At 40.1% G+C, this 19,129-nt stretch overlaps 1 protein-coding gene across 5 annotated transcripts in view; it reads right to left on the bottom strand.

The window, feature by feature from the left end:
* SANBR (SANT and BTB domain regulator of CSR) overlaps nt 1-18,889 on the bottom strand; it is a 62,839-nt gene extending 43,950 nt beyond the window's left edge. For 3 of the 5 annotated variants that reach the window (XR_003037161.2, XM_024999402.2, XM_024999404.2), the window contains exons 1-4: nt 18,801-18,889; nt 4,786-4,944; nt 1,776-1,962; nt 868-961 (exon numbers count right to left, since the gene is read on the bottom strand). Coding sequence is in view for 3 of the 5 variants with exons in the window: in XM_024999402.2 (XP_024855170.1) it covers nt 868-961; nt 1,776-1,962; nt 4,786-4,935 (431 nt within the window). In the remaining 2 variants the exon portion in view is untranslated. Of the gene's footprint in view, nt 1-867; nt 962-1,775; nt 1,963-4,785; nt 4,945-13,996; nt 14,125-18,800 lie in introns of those variants that run through there. The other 2 variants (XM_024999403.2, XM_059891747.1) reach the window with 2 other exon arrangements.
* Nucleotides 18,890-19,129: the final 240 nt, after the last annotated feature.

Raw genomic sequence — 19,129 nt, 5'->3', positions numbered from 1 at the left:
CCACATGCCATGCAACCAAGAAAAAGTATTTGTTGAACATTAAGAATATATTGTTTGAGTATCTGTCACGGTAAAAATAAAATTTTAAAAAATCTATGTGAGTAAAATTCACTAAGCTACAAAAGGGTGAATTTTTATTTATTGTAGTAAAATATACATAAAGTAAATGCACTCATATTATTATGCAATTATCACCACCATCCATCTCTAGAATCCATCCCAGAACTTTTCAAAAGGGTAAATTTTACGATATGTGTTATTAAAAAACTATCAAAACTGAAAATACCCAAAGAAACCTTTAGAGATAATGAAAATGTTATCTTCATTAGTTATATGGCTAACATTCATCAAAAGTGAATACTTAAAATATGTGCAGTTTATTGTATGTAAAGTACACAAAACAATACAAAATTATTAAAACTTGCATTACATTGAAATATATATTTTAATTTTTAAATGTTTCTATAATGAGTAATTATATCCAAATAGTTCTAAAATACACATCCAGTTTCTTTAATAAAGTTGAAGAACTAATGGCAGAGATTTTTCTTTGGGTTTTAAATTTTACTTTCTAAAACTTTATGTTAATGGATGTTATTTCTAATATTTATAAGATGAAAATGGATTTTTAAAGTGGAAAACTGTTGTCTAATTTATAAGTAGTATGAATAAGCCATATGTTCACCTATTAAGCAGTTGTTGATAGTTCAACACATCAACTACCCTGAGATCAATTGTTTCAGCAACTGTGTAATGTGAAATTCCTAAATTATGGTAACTGATATATATAATCATCACTCATATATTTTATAATTTGAAGTTGATATTCATATTAAAAGCTTATCTAGCAAAGAACCAGCCTCCTACCCTTCAGATTCTTCAGTCTTTTCTCCACCATTATGAGTAGTACAATTTTCACTTTCTGAAGAACAATTCCTTGTGGAAGCTATACTATGTCTTCCTTAAATACAGAAACAAACACATACAAAAACAAAGGGGGGAGGTTAGCATTTCTAGCTGAAAATGGGTTCTTACTTATTGAATGGTTATACTATAAACGCATGGTTTCCAAGAGTAGTTAAAGATGGAACTTTGTTAGGTGCCTTAATATTTCTAAAGGTAAATGAAAGAAACAGTATGAAAAACAGTCACAAATTGCTAACATTACACTAAAGATTAAAAAAAATTACTAACCTGGTATGTAGGGACAGGGGTCAAATGTTCAAAAGCCTACAATATAGTTTCTCTTCCTGAAGCAAATTTTTGTATCAATATTCTGCTACTGCTGAGATTAAAACAATTCACTACATTGAAGATTTCTAAAACCAGCTATGATTTTCAATGTAATATGGAGAACATCTCCCATACCCTGCTTTTGTGTCATCTGAAGCTACTACTGACTTTCATAGAGGGGAGCTATAAAAAAGGTATCGGGAGAGACAAGCAAGATTCTCTCAGTTAAAAAAAAATTAAGTAAAAGGTACAGGTCAAATTCCTCTAAATTTTATGACACAAATAGGCTAACACAATGGAGTAGTAGATTTTAATATAGTGAAAACCTTTTTTTTGGTAATAGTGTTTGCCCTGTATGTTAACATCTAAATTTTTTTTTAAATATAGCAAAGACAAATTTCTAAAGCTCAGGAAGATACAAATACTAACAGATTTTTCCTGTTAAGGTTTCTATTACCCTTTAAATAAAGTTGACTGGAATGCATAATATTTTTCAGAATTATCATAAGGACAAGTACTGCATTTTGCTCTTAAAACCTTACCTGTTTTAGAAACTGCATCCTGACCAACTGGAGTCTCCTGAAATTCTCCTTGTGTGTCAAGAAGAGAGGATTTGATGTATGTGGCTAAAGTTTCAACAGGACTCTCTCCAGCAGCCATGAGGGGACTATACTGGTTGTCCACAGGTGAACTTCCACTGCTCTTCAGCTCATCAAACCTCTTTGCACACTGTAAAGGCATAAAGGAAGGAAATGCAGGTCTGGGGGATTTTAATCATCTTTTATAAGTGAAAAATTATCTCTTGGGTAACAGCTAGAAAACCAGTGTGTATTTCAATACATGAAAGCCTCTCACTTACTTTTTTCTTTTTTAAAATTCAGGGTAGATTTTTTAAAATATGCTTTAACTCAAAGCCATAATATATTTATACACTTGTAGGAAAATGAAGAATGCCTTCACTAACCATATTTCCCCATGATCTATGTCTATTATTAGTTGACAATTTAAAAACTTAAGTTAAAAACTTGGCTGTTATTTTCACACTGAGTTTCCACCAGGAACAAGACCATATTCTAACCTTCAATAGAAAACAAATCAAAAGGTATCTGATTTGTGATCCTAGATTTTCTTCATTAAAATAATGAGTCTTTGTTCTTACCAACAGTGAGGTTCACCTGCACAAAATACTGTAGTAACACTTAAAAACACTTTTAAATATATGGCCACGTATTTGGGCAGTTTGTTCTAGCATGATGTTCTCCCTTAACTCATTGTTAGTCACAGAATGAATTTAGAAAGACCAGATTAGCAGTGAAAAAAAATACAATAGACTGGAAAATATCAAGAGTGCATTAAGCATAGTAAGGCTAAGTTGTCCATGAAAATGTCATTTCTCAGGTCACAACACAAAATGCCTTCCTTAATGTAGGTTTTCATCAGATAGCACTCTAATAGCATTCATGTTTAAATCTCCATCAATTGCAATGTGGATGGCAAGTTACACAGCAGATCAAGTAATATGGGAGGTACAAAAGGAGGAAAATCTATACTATGTACACACACATATGGTAAGTGAATAATGCATTGGGTACGGCATAATTCATTTACTACACAAATATTTACCAAGTGCCCACTAGGTATTGAGCACCTTTTAAATGAAGATTATTTACTAATAGTATTATAGTACTGTTACTACTAACAAATGCCTACTCAAGGTTTAGTCCTTTGAAAACACATTTAAAAGATATATAAGAAAAGGACTTCCCTGGCGGTCCAGTGGTTAAAACTCTGTGCTTCCACTGAAGGGGGTACAAATTTGATCCCTGTTCCTGCAACTAAGATACTACAAGCCATGCAGTGTGGCCAAAAAAAAAGAAATTTTTTTCAATTGGGTGAATCTGAATACACAGTGGATATTAGATGATACGATGGAGTTACTGTTGGTACTGTAGCTAAGTAGTTATATAATAATATACTTATCTTAAGAGGTATGCTGCAGTCTATGGAGTGATGTCTGAAACTAACTTTTATTTATTTTTTTAGAATATTTATTTATTTGGCTGCATCAGGTCTTATTTGCAGCATGCAAGATCTAGTTCCTGACCAGGGACTGAACCCAGGCCCCCTGCATTGAGAGCTCAGAGTCTCAGCCACTGGACCACCAGGAAGTCCCTGAAACTTACTTTTAAATGTCAAAAGAAAAAAAAAAGTTACATAAAGAAATCAAGCAAACATCTAGAATTACTGACCCCAAATAAAGGATATAGGGATACTATGCTCTTCTTTTAACCTTTCTATATGTTTGAAAATATTCACAATAAAAGCTGGGAAAATAGTCAAATTCACAGATTGGCCTCATTTTAAAACCAAACATGTAAAAATCCAAAAGATGAAAAAATATAGATTAAGGAATGATAATATACACTAAGTTCCTTCATCATTGCACAAAGACTTACAATCAAGGGCAAGTAATCTCTGTGGGTATGTTTTCTCAGCTGTAAAAGAAGAGGGTAGAACTTGGTTCATTCACTGATTCTATAAGTATTGAGAGTATATCATGGGAAAGGCAGTAGTGAAAATGCTTAAAATCTACTGAATAAAATCACTAATGTTCCTTCTACTTCTAGAAACCTGAGACGATTCACTCACTTTAGGGTTCCTTTTAACAACAAAAATTCTGAGGTCTGTGTTCTCAAACTGGAGTTCAGAGATGAATTACCAGAAAGAGTACCCAATAAGAGTTTTTAGGTTACAAGTTTTGCTTCTGAGGATTACAGTAATAAAAATCATTTGAATCATTAGGATGACAGAATATTTTAAGACAAAGGTAGAAAACAAACTTAGTAGAGAAGAGATGTGCTAATGCCAAGGGAAGGCAAGTCATGTCTTGGGGCAACACAAGACTTCACCACAAGTTAGAGAAAAGTGGAGAAAGAACACAGGCTTTGAAGGACTTTTGGCAATATAGGCTAAACACAAAAAATTTTGTGCCACAAAAGACTATACAATATTTGCATTACAATCGCAATTTAATTTCAGCAAAACACTGATAACATTAAGCTTATTAGTTTGAATTATGTTGGTTTGAGTTTTCCCTTGTGTCTACAAAATGTAAAATCTGGTTTATGATTGTATAGGTGGGTTTATACCTGGTATTGTTAGTGCACATTTAATTTCCACTGTGATAGTAATTTGGGTCATCACTGGAAGTTTTCAAGTTTTTTCCTTTAAAAAGGTCTGTATATTACTCAATTCTGAGAAGCATAGCATTAGCAATTTAATAATAAAACTGTATTTACAAATGTTTTATCTACCTGAAATTCAGTTGTAAATATGTAAAATAGGCTGAATTTAATCATAGCAGGTGGGTTAATAAATCATATATCTACATAGATTATATATATAGTCAAGTCATATTTTATGCATATTTAGTTTTTACATGCATATGAATATGTGAAACTCAAATACTTCTTCTTTCTTAGTAGTTACACCTTTAAATTGATTACTTTTTCTGATTTCTTTTCAGTAGCTATCTGGAAGACTGTTAGTTACCTCTTTGGGTGTTAATCCAGGCACAAGCCTTGCCACAGTTTCCCAATTGATGGTCTGGTGGATTCCAATTAATGGGTAAAGGATCATGTCCAATACCATCTGGTTGTTATTATTTAGGAAATTGTTGTTTTCTGAATATCCACGACTCATCTTTTGGAACTAGAAATAGACAAGACAAATTTATTTGCATCTGAAATCCAAATGTTTTCAGAACATTATAAATCAGTTATAATTCATTCCTAAGAATTAACTGCTACTATAAAAAAGGAAAATGAAACTGAAGTAAAAGTCAACACAGAATATATAGCTCAAGTCTCTTCAAATATAATAGCACTTGAATATTATGGATTGGTAGATACATGGATCCAAGGATGTGCATGCTTAGTTGCTCAGTCGTGTCCAACTCTTTGCAACTCCATGGACTGCAGCCCATGAGGCTCCTCTGTCCATGGGATTCTCCGGGCAAGAACACTGGAGTGGGCTGCCCTACCCTCCTCGAGGGGATCTTCCAGATCCAGGGATCAAACCCACATCTCCTATGACTTTTGCACTGCAGGTTGATTCTTTACTCACTGAGCCATCGGGGAAGCCTAGAAGGATATACAGCTGGGTAAATATGTGATTTTAAAAATATGATAAAATGTTAAGGACAGAATATAAGTGATGGGTATACAAGTGTTCACTATAAAATTCTTTTCATTTTGCTGTATGTTAAAAGCTTTTCATAACAAAACACAGAAAAAGTTGAATACAATATATCTTCATTAAAAAACCTCTTATGTGTGGCTGATTTACATTTTGATTAGCAGTTCATGGATGGTGGAGCTAAACAGTGAAAAAAAAGATAGTTACATGATAATTTCATTGCAGTCCCAAGCCATACGTTCTCTCTCTTTGATTGAATGTCCATGCTACAATCAAAGCTGAGTATACTTAATTTGATAGATGTAATCAAATGAAACTTTCTGCTGCTGCTCCTGTTGCTGCTAAGTCGCTTCAGTCATGTCCGACTCTGTGCCACCCCAGAGACAGCAGCCCACCAGGCTCCCCAGTCCCTGGGATTTTCCAGGCAAGAACACTGGAGTGGGTTGCCATTTCCTTCTCCAGTGCATGAAAGTGAAAAGTGAAAGTGAAGTCACTCAGTCGTGTCCGACTCCTAGCGACTCCATGGACTGCAGCCCACCAGGCTCCTCCGTCCATGGGATTTTCCAGGCAAGAGTACTGGAGTGGGTTGCCATTGCCTTCCCAAATGAAACTTAGAACCAAGTTAATCTGACATTTTAGGATAAGCATAATAGTTATTGTGCATGTGATTATGAATTATATATGGTGAGGAGATTATATTAACAAATGTAATTAGCATTGTTTTTATATGTTTGAAACATTTTTTTGTCAAGTTCTCTTATTCCTTGTCTTCAGAAACAATGTGGCGACTGGCCTGACAAGGTTTAACCCTTACACACACCCAAACACACCCTCTGACTCTCATATATAAAAAGCCATAGCACCTCTACACACATACACACTCACACGCACTCCTGCAGAGTGATGGCCTCCCCTGCTTTTTCACTTGGTTCCCCGCCCTGGTCCTACTATCACACACCCTCTGGTTCAATCCAGGAGACCTTGAATCAAGTGACTAAAGGTGTGTCCAAAATCTTCAGGCAACATGATGACAAGAAAAAAAAGTCTCTGGAAGGCTTTCCAAAGGGATGTACCTCAATAAACATTTAGCGAGTACCAACTATAACCCAGGCCAAGCACTGGGAATACCACAATAAATATGACATGGTCCCTGTCCTCAAGGAGTTTACTAGCAGAGAGCTGAGGATACAGGTAGACAAACAGATGATTTTAATATCATCTGCTGAGAGCCAAAGCACAGGGGAGCCATGCAAGGGCAGAGGAGGGACAAATAATAACTGTTGGATTGTGGAGGAGGGGATGACCAGTATTAAAGAGAAAAAGAATCTCTCTCCTTCAACCTTAAGAGAATTTTCAGAACTTCTTTATCAGGTGTTTATTAGGAGCCTGGAGCTGTGCTAAGGCTTTTAGATAACTTATTTCAATTCTCACACAACCCTATAAGATAGAGTCTTTCCCCAATTTTACAAGATGAAGAAACACATTCAGAAAAGTTAAATAATTTGGACAAGGCCACAGAGGTAATAAGAGGCAGAACAAAGACCCAGGTAAAACTGACTCTCAGATCCATGCTCGTTCCATTACATTCGAGAAGTAGAGTATAGGGGAGATAGCAAATGGGAATGATGGCTTAGGACAGAGAGAGACAGAGTCTAAACATTATGAAGTTAGTAATGATTCAATGAAGCAATTTCCAAAGCTTCTGCTTGTGAGCCAAGGGAGGCAAAAGGCTGTGGTACTGAAGCAAAAAAGCTACTCCCTTCAAATTTAAAAAACTTTGAGAATTTATGTCAATTATACTTCAATAAAGCTGAAATCGTTTTAAAAAAATTAACATTTACTGAGCCTCCACCATGGGCCAGGCATTGTATCTGAAGTTAGAATGTATATTTACAGATGAAAAGATTTACCATTAGTCATATCTATGACTTAGGGCAGACACACTGAAACCATACTCACAGGAAACTAGTCAATCTAATCACACTAGGACCACAGCCTTGTCTAACTCAATGAAACTAAGCCATGCCTGTGGGGCAACCCAAGATGGGCAGGTCACGGTGGAGAGGTCTGACAGAATGTGGTCCACTGGAGAAGGGAATGGCAAACCACTTCAGGATTCTTGCCTTGAGAACCCCATGAACACTATGAAAAGGCAAAATGATAGGATACTGAAAGAGAAACTCCCCAGGTCAGTAGGTGCCCAATATGCTACTGGAGATCAGTGCAGAAATAACTCCAGAAAGAATGAAGGGATGGAGCCAAAGCAAAAAGAATACCCAGTTGTGGATGTGACTGGTGATAGAAGCAAGGTCCGATGCTGTAAAGAGCAATACTGCATAGGAACCTGGAATGTCAGGTCCATGAATCAAGGCAAATTGGAAGTGGTCAAACAAGAGATGGCAAGAGTGAATGTCGACATTCTAGGAATCAGCAAACTGAAATGGACTGGAATGGGTGAATTTAACTCAGATGACCATTATATCTACTACTGAGGGACAGGAATCCCTCAGAAGAAATGGAGTAGCCATCATGGTCAACAAAAGAGTCTGAAATGCAGTACTTGGATGCAATCTCAAAAATGACAGAATGATCTCTGTTTGTTTCCAAGACAAACCATTCAATATCACAGTAATCCAAGTCTATGCCCCAACCAGTAACGCTGAAGAAGCTGAAGTTGAACGGTTCTATGAAGACCTACAAGACCTTTTAGAACTAACACCCAAAAAAGATGTCCTTTTCATTATAGGGGACTGGAAGGCAAAAGTAGGAAGTCAAGAAACACCTGGAGTAACAGGTAAATTTGGCCCTGGAATACGGAATGAAGCAGGGCAAAGACTAATGGAGTTTTGCCAAGAAAATGCACTGGTCATAGCAAACACCCTCTTCCAACAACACAAGAGAAGACTCTACACATGGACATCACCAGATGGTCAACACCGAAATCAGACTGATTACGTTCTTTGCAGCAGAAGATGAAGAAGCTCTATACAGTCAATAAAAACAAGACTGGGAGCTGACTGTGGCTCAGATCATGAACTCCTTATTACCAAATTCAGACTTAAATTGAAGAAAGTAGGGAAAACCACTAGACCATTCAGGTATGACCTAAATCAAATCCCTTATGATTATACAGTGGAAGTGAGAAATAGATGTAAGGGCCTAGATCTGATAGATAGAGTGCCTGATGAACTATGGAATGAGGTTCGTGACATTGTACAGGAGACAGGGATCAAGACCATCCCCATGGAAAAGAAATGCAAAAAAGCAGAATGGCTGTCTGGGGAAGCCTTACAAATAGCTGTGAAAAGAAGAGAAGGGAAAAGCAAAGGATTACAGGAAAGATATAAGCATTTGAATGCAGAGTTCCAAAGAATAGCAAGAAGAGATAAGAAAGCCTTCTTCAGTGATCAATGCAAAGAAATAGAGGAAAACAACAGAAAAGGAAAGACTAGAGATCTCTTCAAGAAAATTAGAGATGCCAAGGGAATATTTCATGCAAAGATGAGCTCAATAAAGGACAGAAATGGTATGGACCTAACAGAAGCAGAAGATATTAAGAAGAGGTGGCAAGAATACACAGACGAACTGTACATAAAAGATCTTCACGACCCAGATAATGATGATGATGTGATCACTGACCTAGAGCCAGATATCCTGGAATGTGAAGTCAAGTGGGCCTTAGAAAGCATAACTACGAACAAAGTTAGTGGAGGTGATGGAATTCCAGTTGAGCTATTTCAAATACTGAAAGACGATGCTGTGAAAGTTCTGCACTCAATATGCCAGCAAATTTAGAAAACTCAGCAGTGGCCACAGGACTGGAAAAGGTCAGTTTTCATTCCAAGCCCAAAGAAAGGCAATGCCAAAGAATCTCACATGCTAGTAAAGTAATGCTCAAAATTCTCCAAGCCAGGCTTCAGCAAAACGTGAACCGTGAACTTCTTGATGTTTAAGCTGGTTTTAGAAAAGGCAGAGGAACCAGAGATCAAATTGCCAACATGGGCTGGATCATGGAAAAAGCAAGAGAGTTCCAGAAAAGCATCTATTTCTGCTTTATTGACTATGCTAAAGCCTTTGACTGTGTGGATCACAATAAACTCTGGACAGTTCTAAAAGAGATGGGAATACCAGACCACCTGACCTGCCTCTTGAGAAATCTGTATGCAGGTCAGGAAGCAACAGTTGGAACTGGACATGGAACAACAGACTGGTTCCAAATAGGAAAAGGAGTACGTCAAGGCTGTATATTGTCACCCTGCTTATTTAACTTATATGCAGAGTACATCATGAGAAATGCTGGGCTGGAAGAAGCACAAGCTGGAATCAAGATTGCCGAGAGAAATATCAATAACCTCAGATATGCAGATGACACCACCCTTATGGCAGAAAGGGAAGAGGAACTAAAAAGCCTCTTGATGAAAGTGAAAGAGGAGAGTGAAAAAGTTGGCTTAAAGCTCAACATTCAGAAAACGAAGATCATGGCATCCGGTCCCATCACTTCATGGGAAATAGATGGGCAAACAGTGGAAACAGTGTTAGACTTTTTTTGGGGGGGCTCCAAAATCACTGCAGATGGTGACTACAGCCATGAAATTAAGAGACGCTTACTCCTTGGAAGGAAAGTTATGACCAACCTAGATAGCATATTCAAAAGCAGAGACATTACCTTGCCAACAAAGGTCTGTCTAGTCAAGGCTATGGTTTTTCCTGTGGTCATGTATGGATGTGAAAGTTGGACTGTGAAGAAGGCTGAGCACCGAAGAATTGATGCTTTTGAACTGTGGTGTTGGAGAAGACTCTTGAGAATCCCTTGGACTGCAAGGAGATCCAACCAGTCCATTCTGAAGGAGATCAGCCCTGGGATTTCTTTGGAAGGAATGATGCTAAAGTTGAAACTCCAGTACTTTGGCCACCTCATGCGAAGAGTTGACTCATTGGAAAAGACTCTGATGCTGGGAGGGATTGGGGGCAGGAGGAGAAGGGGACGACAGCAGATGAGATGGCTGGATGGCATCACTGACTCGATGGACATGAGTCTGAGTGAACTCCGGGAGTTGGTGATGGACAGGGAGGCCTGGCGTGCTGCGATTCATGGGGTCGCAAACAGTCGGACACGACTGAGCGACTGAACTGATGACTTTATTGGGCTCTAAAGTCACTGCGGATGGTGACTGCAATCATGAAATTAGAAGACATTTGCTTCTTGGCAGGAAAGCTAGGACAAACCTAGACAATGTGTTGAAAAGCAGACACATTACTCTGCCGACAAACGTTCGTATAGTCAAGGCTATGGTCTTCTCAGTGATCATGTACGGTTGTGAGAGCTTGACCATAAAGAAGGTGGAGCCCCAAAGAATTGATGCCTTTGAACTGTGTTGCTGACGAAGACTCTTGAAAGTCCCTTGGACAGCAAGGAGATCAAATCAGTCAATCTTAAGGGAAATCAACCCTGAACACTCACTTGAAGGACACATGTTGAAATATTGAAACTCCAATATTTGGTCATCAGATGCAAAGTGCTAACTCAATGGACAAGTAAGTCCCTGATGCTGGGAAAGATTGAGGGCAGAAGAAGAGGGCATCTGAGGATGAGAAGGCTGGATGGCATCTCCAATGCAATGGACATGAACTTAGGGCAAACTTCAGGAGATGGTGAGGGACGGGCATGACTGGCATGCTGCAATTCATGGGGTTGCAAAGAGTGAAACACGACTGGGCGACTGAACAACAACAATGACTTTATTGATGCTGAATCTGTGCTGGAAATATAATCCCCCAAAACAAAACTGTTCTTATGGAAAAATGTTACCTATTTTAGGAAAAGAAGTATAAAGCAGAGATACACTGACACACTACTACAGTGGAAGAAGCAATGCACATAGAAATCTGAAACTTAGGTTTGAGGTTTAACTCCACACAAATTAATGAGAGCAGGTCACCTGATCTTCTGCAATGAAATTAAGTGATGGTAATAACCTATGAAAAGTGAAAGTGAAAATCGCTCAGTCGTGTCAGACTCTTTGCACCCCACGGACTATACAGTCCATGGAATTCTCCAGGCCAGAATACTGAAGTGGGTAGCCTTTCCCTTCACCAGAGGATCTTCCAAACCCAGGGATCGAACCCAGATCTCTCAACATTGCAGGTGGATTCTTTACCAGCTGAGCCACAAGGCAAGCACAAGAATATTGGAGTGGGGAGCCTATCCCTTCTCCAGAGTATCTTCCCAAGCAAGGAACTGAACCAGGTCTCCTGCATTGCAGGCAGATTCTTTACCAACTGAGCTATCACGTATACCTCTGATTGACTTTATATAAATAATCAAAGAGATTATTTTGTGAAAGCACTGTGAAAAAAGCACCTCACAAATCTGATGCAGCATAAAATAACAGTACCTATGGTATGGACCTAACAGAAGCAGAAGATATTAAGAAAAGGTGGCAGGAATACAGAGAAGAACTGTACAAAAAAGATCTTCACGAACCAAATATTCATGATGGTGTGATCCCTCACCTATGGCCAGACATCCTGGAATGTGAAGTCAAGTGGGCCTTAGGAAGCATCACTGCAAACAAAGCTAGTAGAGGTGATGGAATTTCAGTCGAGCTATTTCAAATCCTAAAAGATGATGCTGTGAAAGTCCTACACTCAATATGCCAGCAAATTTGGAAAACTCAGCAGTGGCCAAACGACCGGAAAAGGTCAGTTTTCATTCCAATCCCAAAGAAAGGCAATGTCAAAGAATCCTCAAACTACTGCACAATTGCACTCATCTCACACACTAGAAGGCAATGGCACCCCACTCCAATACTCTTGCCTGGAAAATCCCATGGACGGAGTAGCCTCGTAGGCTGCAGTCCATGGGGTCGCAGAGTCGGACACGACTGCGCGACTTCACTTTTACTTTTCACTTTCATACTTTGGAGAAGGAAATGGCAACCCACTCCAGTGTTCTTGCCTGGAGAATCCCAGGGAAGGGAGAGCCTGTTGGGCTGCCGTCTATGGGGTCGCACAGAGTCGGACACAACTGAAGCGACTCAGCAGCAGCAGCAGCACATACTAGCAAAGTAATGCTCAAAATTCTCCAAGCCACGCTTTAACAATACATGAATCATGAACTTCCAGATGTTCAAGCTGGATTTAGAAAAGGCAGAGGAAGCAGAGATCAAATTGCCAACATTCACTGGATCACTGAAAAAGCAAGAAAGTTCCAGAAAAACATCTATTTCTGTTTTATTGACTATGCCAAAGCCTTTGACTGTGTGGACCACAACAAACTCTGGAAATTTCTTAAAGAGATGGGAATACCAGACTATCTGACCTGCCTCCTGAGAAATCTGTATGCAGGTCAGGAATATTGGAGTGGGTAGCCTATCCCCTATTCTACAGTTAGAACTGGACATGGAACAACAGACTGGTTCCAAACAGGAAAAGGAGTACATCAAGGCTGCATATTGTCACCCTGCTTATTTAATTTATATGCAGAATGCATCATGAGAAACGCTGGGCTGGATGAAACACAAGCTGGAATCAATGTTGCTGGGAGAAATATCAATAACCTCACATACACAGATGACACCACCCTTGTAGCAGAAAGTGAAGAAGACCTGAAGAACCTCTTGATGAAAGTGAAAGAGGAGAGTGAAAAAGTTGGCTTAAAGTTCAACATTCAGAAAACTAAGATCATGGCATCCGGTCCCATCACTTCATGGCAAATAGATGGGGAAACAGTGGCAGACTTTATTTTGGGGGGCTCCAAAATCACTGCAGATGGTGACTGCAGCCATGAAATTAAAAGACGCTTACTCCTTGGAAGAAAAGTTATGACCAATCTAGTCAGCATATTAAAAAGTAGAGACATTATTTTGCCAGCAAAGGTTCATCTAGTCAAAGCTATGGTTTTTCCAGTAGTTATATATGGATGTGAGAGCTGGACTATAAAGAAATCTGAGCACCAAAGAATTGATGCTTTTGAACTGTAGTGTTGGAAAAGACTCTTGAGAGTCCCTTGGACTGCAAGGAGATACAACCAATCCATCCTAAAAGGAAATCAGTCCTGAATATTCATTGGAAGGACTAATGCTAAAGCTGAAACTCCAATACTTTGGCCACCTGATGGGAAGAGCTGACTCATTTGAAAAGACCCTGATGCTGGGAAAGACTGAAGGTGGGGAGGAGAAAGGGATGACAGAGGATGAGATGGCTGGATGGCATCACTGACTCAATGGACATGAGTCTGAGTAAACTCTGGGAGTTGGTGATAGACAGGGAGGCCTGGCGTGCTGTAGTCCATGGGGTTGCAAAGAGTCGGACATGACTGAGTGACTGAACTGATCACCTAGGATCAAGTTAAGGATAATGTGAGATGTTTAAATGTTGGAATGGGAAACTGGAATGCAAAAACTCTCAGTGAAGCGTTAACAATGATTAGTACTACATCATTGTATACGTAAAACACTGATGCAGGACATCGGGTGGTAGACATAATAGATTTATCCTACATGCTTCTGCATGAACATTAGAAAGAAACAAGAAAATTACAACTTCCTAGCAACCAGACAGGTACCTTGCTGAAGGCCCAGAATCGTGTTGCGTATGGACCCTGGAGCTAGACTGCCCAAATTTTTGTCCTGGTTCCACCACTTAAGGTATTATCTGGTTCAGATTACGTACTCTATGCCTCAGTTTTCTCATCTGTAAAACAAAGAATAATAGTAGCTAGCCCATATACTTTTGAAGATACATGGATAGTGTTACCCGGCACTTAGTACTACGTAATGTTTATAACAGTAACATTATCATTCCCAAGAGCCTAGGATTAAACAGATTCATAAAGATAAATGTAACAGATGAAAAGGAGAGACACTGACTTTCCAATGAAGTAAGCTCTCAACAAAATGAGTGCAAAATCAGATCTAGATTCTTATCTAGTTACCATTTCCAGCAGTACAACCTATGATTTCAATGGTCTTGACTATAATACAAGGAAAACAATACCTACCTCTGACGTTATTGTAAGGATTAGATAATATATATAACACACTACCTGGCATACAGAAGGTGATCAATAATTATTTCTTATTTTGGCCACTTTACTGGCATAAAAATTTTCAAAAACTACTTTAAGAACTGTAAAACACTGCCTTGAGCCCAGCTGAAAATAGATTTTACAGAACTTCATTGTTTTCTACTTGTGTACCTAGCACATCATCACTTCATACCACACAATTTGAGAACTATGTTGGGGCATGGAGTATTTTATTACAATTCTGTTTGAGCCTCAATAGAAAACAGTCTGAAACAGAATACAGGGCAAGGATTTGGGTGCTGTTTTTACTTTATTTCCAAAAAGATTACTTAAAAATTTCTAAAATATTTATTGTGGCCTACAATGTGGAGGTACCTGTTAGCTAATCAAAAATACAATTAATATAAAATATTTTCAAACTTGTATGTGTATTCCATACCTGTATAAATATTCATTTATAATACATGTTTAATTTACATCATCTAACATCGACATTTTAGGAATCAGTGGACTAAAACAGACTGGAATGGGTGAATTTAACTCAGATGACCATTATATCCACTACTGTGGGCAAGAATCCCTTAGAAGAAATGGAGTAACCATCATAGTCAACAAAAGAGTCTGAAATGCAGTACTTGGTGCAATCTCAAAAACGAAAGAATGATCTCTGTCCGTTTCCACAGTAAACCATTCAGTATCACAGTAATCTAAGTCTATGCCCTGACCAGTAATGCTGAAGAAACTGAACTTAAATGGTTCTATGAAGACCTACAAGACCTTACAGAACTAACACCCCAAAACGATGTCCTTTTCATGACAGGGGACGGGAATGCACAAGTAGAAGTCAAGAAATACCTGGAGTAGGGCAAATTTGGCCTTGGAGTACAGGATGAAGCAGGGCAAAGGCTAATAGAGTTTTGCCAAAAGAACACACTGGTCATAGCAAACACCCTCTTCCAACAACACAAGAGACAACTCTACACATGGACATCACCAGATGGTCAATAAAGAAATCAGATTGATTATATTCTTTGCAGCCAAAGATGGAGAAGCTCTGTACAGTCAGCAAAAACAAGACCAGGAGCTGACTGTGGCAAAGATCATGAACTCCTTATTGCAAATTCAGACTGAAATTGAAGAAAGTAGGGAAAACCACTAGACCATTCAGGTATGACCTAAATCAAATCCCTTATGATTATACAGTGGAAGTGACAAACAGAGTGCCTGAAGAACTATGGATGGAGGTTTGTGACATTATAGAGGAGGCAGTGATCAAGACCATCCCAAGGAAAATAAATGCAAAAAGGCAAAATAGTTATCAGAGGAAGTCTTACAAATAGCTGTGAATAGAAAAGAAGCGAAAGGCAAAGGAGAAAAGGAAAGATATATGCATTTGAATGCAGAGTTCCAAAGAATAGCAAGGAGAGATAAGAAAGCCTTCCTCAGTGATCAATGCAAAGAACTAGAGGAAAACAAGAGAATGGGAAGGACTGGAGATATCCTCAAGAAAATTAGAGATACTAAGGGAACATTTCATGCAAAGATGGGCTCGATAAAGGACAGAAATGGTATGGACCTAACAGAAGCAGAAGATATTAAGAAGAGGTGGCAAAAAGACATAGAAGAACTGTACAGAAAGATCTTTACGACCCAGATAATCACGATGGTGTGATCACCAACTTAGAGCCAGATATTCTGGAATGTGAAGTCAAGTGGGCCTCAGGAAGCATCACTACGAACGCTAGTGGAGGTGATGGAATTCCAGTTGAGCTATTTCAAATCCTAAAGGATGATGCTGTCAAAGTGCTGCACTCAATATGCCAGCAAATTTGGAAAACTCGGCATGGCCACAGGACTGGAAAAGGTCCGTTTTCATTCCAATCCCAAAGAAAGGCAATGTCAAAGAATGCTCAAACTACCGCACAATTGCACTCATCTCACAGGCTTGTAAAGTAATGCTCAAATTTCTCCAAGCCAGGCTTCAACAGTACATGAACTGTGAACTTCCAGATGTTCAAGGTGGATTTAGAAAAGGCCGAGGAAGCAGAAATCATATTGCCAACATCTGCTGAAACATCGAAAAAGCAAGAGAGTTCCAGAAAAACATCTACTTCTACTTTATTGACTATGCGAAAGCCTCTGACTGTGTGGACCACAACAAACTCTGGAAAATTCTTAAAGAGATGGGAATACCAGACCACCTGACCTGCCTCTTGAGAAATCTGTATGCAGGTCAGGAAGCAACAGTTGGAACTGGACATGGAACAACAGACTGGTTCCAAATAGGAAAAGGAGTCCTTCAAGGCTGTATATTGTCACCCTGCTTATTTAACTTATATGCAGAGTACATCATGAGAAACGCTGGGCTGGAAGAAGCACAAGCTGGAATCAAGATTGCCGGGAGAAATATCAATAACCTCAGATATGCAGATGACACCACCCTTGTGGCAGAAAGTGAAGAAGAACTAAAGAGCCTCTTGATAAAAGTGAAAGAGGAGAGTGAAAAAGTTGGTTTGAGGTTCAACACTGAGAAAACTAAGATCATGGCATCCAGTCCCATCATTTCATGGCAAATAGATGGGGAGACAATGGAAACAGTGATAGACTTTATATTCTTGGGGTCCAAAATCACTGCAGATGGTGATTGCAGCCATGAAACTAAAAGACATTTGCTCCTTGGAAGAAAAGTTACAACCAACCTAGTCAGCACATTAAAAAGCAGAGACATTCTTTGCCAGCAAAGGTCTGTCTAGTCAAGGCTATGGTTTTTCCAGTAGTTATATATGGATGTGAGAGCTGGACTATAAAGAAAGCTGAGCACTGAAGAATTGATGCTTTTGAATTGTGGTGTTGGAGAAGCCTCTTGAGGGTCTCTTGGACTGTAAGGAGATCAAACAAGTCCATCTTAAAGGAAATCAGTCCTGAATATTCATTGGACAGACTGATGCTAAAGCTGAAACTCCAATACTTTGGCCACCTGATTCGAAGAACTGACTCATTTGAAAAGACCCTGATGCTGGGAAAGATTGAAGGCAGGAGGAGAAGGGGACGACAGAGGATGAGACAGTTGGATGGCATCACTGACTCAATGGACATGAGTTTGAGTAAACCCCAGGAGTTGGCTATGAACAGGGAGGCCTGGCCTGCTGCAGTCCATGGGGTCACAAAGAGTCCGACACGACTGAGTAACTGAACTAACTCAACTGAACATCATCTAAACGTGAAAAAGAATTTTTTTCTGTTGATATTTTCCTTACACAACTGAATCACACCAAGCAAGTGAAAACTACCCAGAATTAATTCCAGTTAAACAGATGTTCAAGAAAGCATCCCTAGAGTCAGAATTCTCTCAGAGTAGCTGCAACTGTGCATCCCCTTCTGGAAAAGAAGTACAGACTTATCAAAAACTGCCAATAAGAAAAAGTTTGAAACTCAAATTATACTATTACTAGATTTACTCCCATTCATGATAAAATATTAAAAACATGCTAATGTTTAGTATGAAACATGTTATTTACCAAAAATAAAAATTGTTTACTACTCTAAATACTCTACACTTTTTAACACATCTCATGCCCTCTCCATTTCCACGATGGGAGTTTAAATGTACTAACAAGACCAAACAGAGGTCCAACACTGGCATCTGTTTTTCCTATTTTCAAATAGAAAAAGATCTGGTAGACAGAGACTTTGCCCCTAGGCGGAGAAGGATAGGTGCTAGAGGGGCCAGCAGGGCAGGTCAAAGGCCTCTGGCATAACAGAGGATGGGCGACAACACTGAGTCATCACCAGGGTAGAAGCCTTGTGCCCAGGCTTTCTGACCACGAGAACGGGCATCTGGCTTTCATAGTGAAGGAGAAAATAAAACCACAATTGAAACCTAGAAAGAACACATCAAAGACCCGCAACCTTCGACCCAGAGGCTCGCTGCACTGCACGTCCTCTAAGGCAGCCCAGACCTTGGTGGTCTCCCGCCTCCCCTCGGGTGCAGAAACTCTGGGCGCTGAGCGGGTGAGGGGTGGACAAAGGCGCAGGGAAAGCAGTGGGCCGAGGCAGGGGAAGATGCAGGGCAGGGACTAGGGGTGGGGCCAGGACGGCAGACGCCGTGCTCCGTCAGCTGGTTCACTAGAGGGACCGGCTTTGGAGATCTGGAGAAGGCAGAGCCGGCGGGCCGCTCGATGCACGTGGGGGCGGTTCGGGGGCACTTTCCACTAGCGAGACTCCCGCCCGGCTCTAAAGCGGAGGAGGCCGCAGAGGGGGGCCGCTAGCCTCCAAAGGTAACGCCTCTCGCCGCACTTTCCGCCCCCAACCAGCCCCCGAACTCCCTCAGCTCGTCACTCACCTCTAGGCCGCAATGGCCCTCGCTTCGCCCCCGTCACCTGCAGAGCCCGGTACCGCCCGCGCCATGAAGCGGCCGCGACCAGACCCGCAAACCCAACCGCTGGGGTACCAGAGCTGCGGGGCGGGGAACGCGGAGATCGACGCCGCCTGGCCAATCGCAGGCCAGCGCCGCAGCGGCGCAGCCAATGAACGACGAGCTCCTTTCGGATGCAGGGAGCGGGTGCTGCGAAGAGCGGCTACTCGGCCTAGCCTTTGCCGGTTTCTTCCCCGCCCCCCTCGAATTCTTTCTCAGGCCTGTCGCAGTGCAGCGTCCCCACCCTCCCAGCGTCC

The sequence above is a fragment of the Bos taurus genome, chromosome 11 (genome assembly GCF_002263795.3).
Source record: "Bos taurus isolate L1 Dominette 01449 registration number 42190680 breed Hereford chromosome 11, ARS-UCD2.0, whole genome shotgun sequence".
In the NCBI taxonomy this organism is placed as follows: domain Eukaryota; kingdom Metazoa; phylum Chordata; class Mammalia; order Artiodactyla; family Bovidae; genus Bos; species Bos taurus.
Note: the sequence above shows the minus strand (reverse complement) of the source record. Positions and strands in the feature narration are given on the sequence as shown.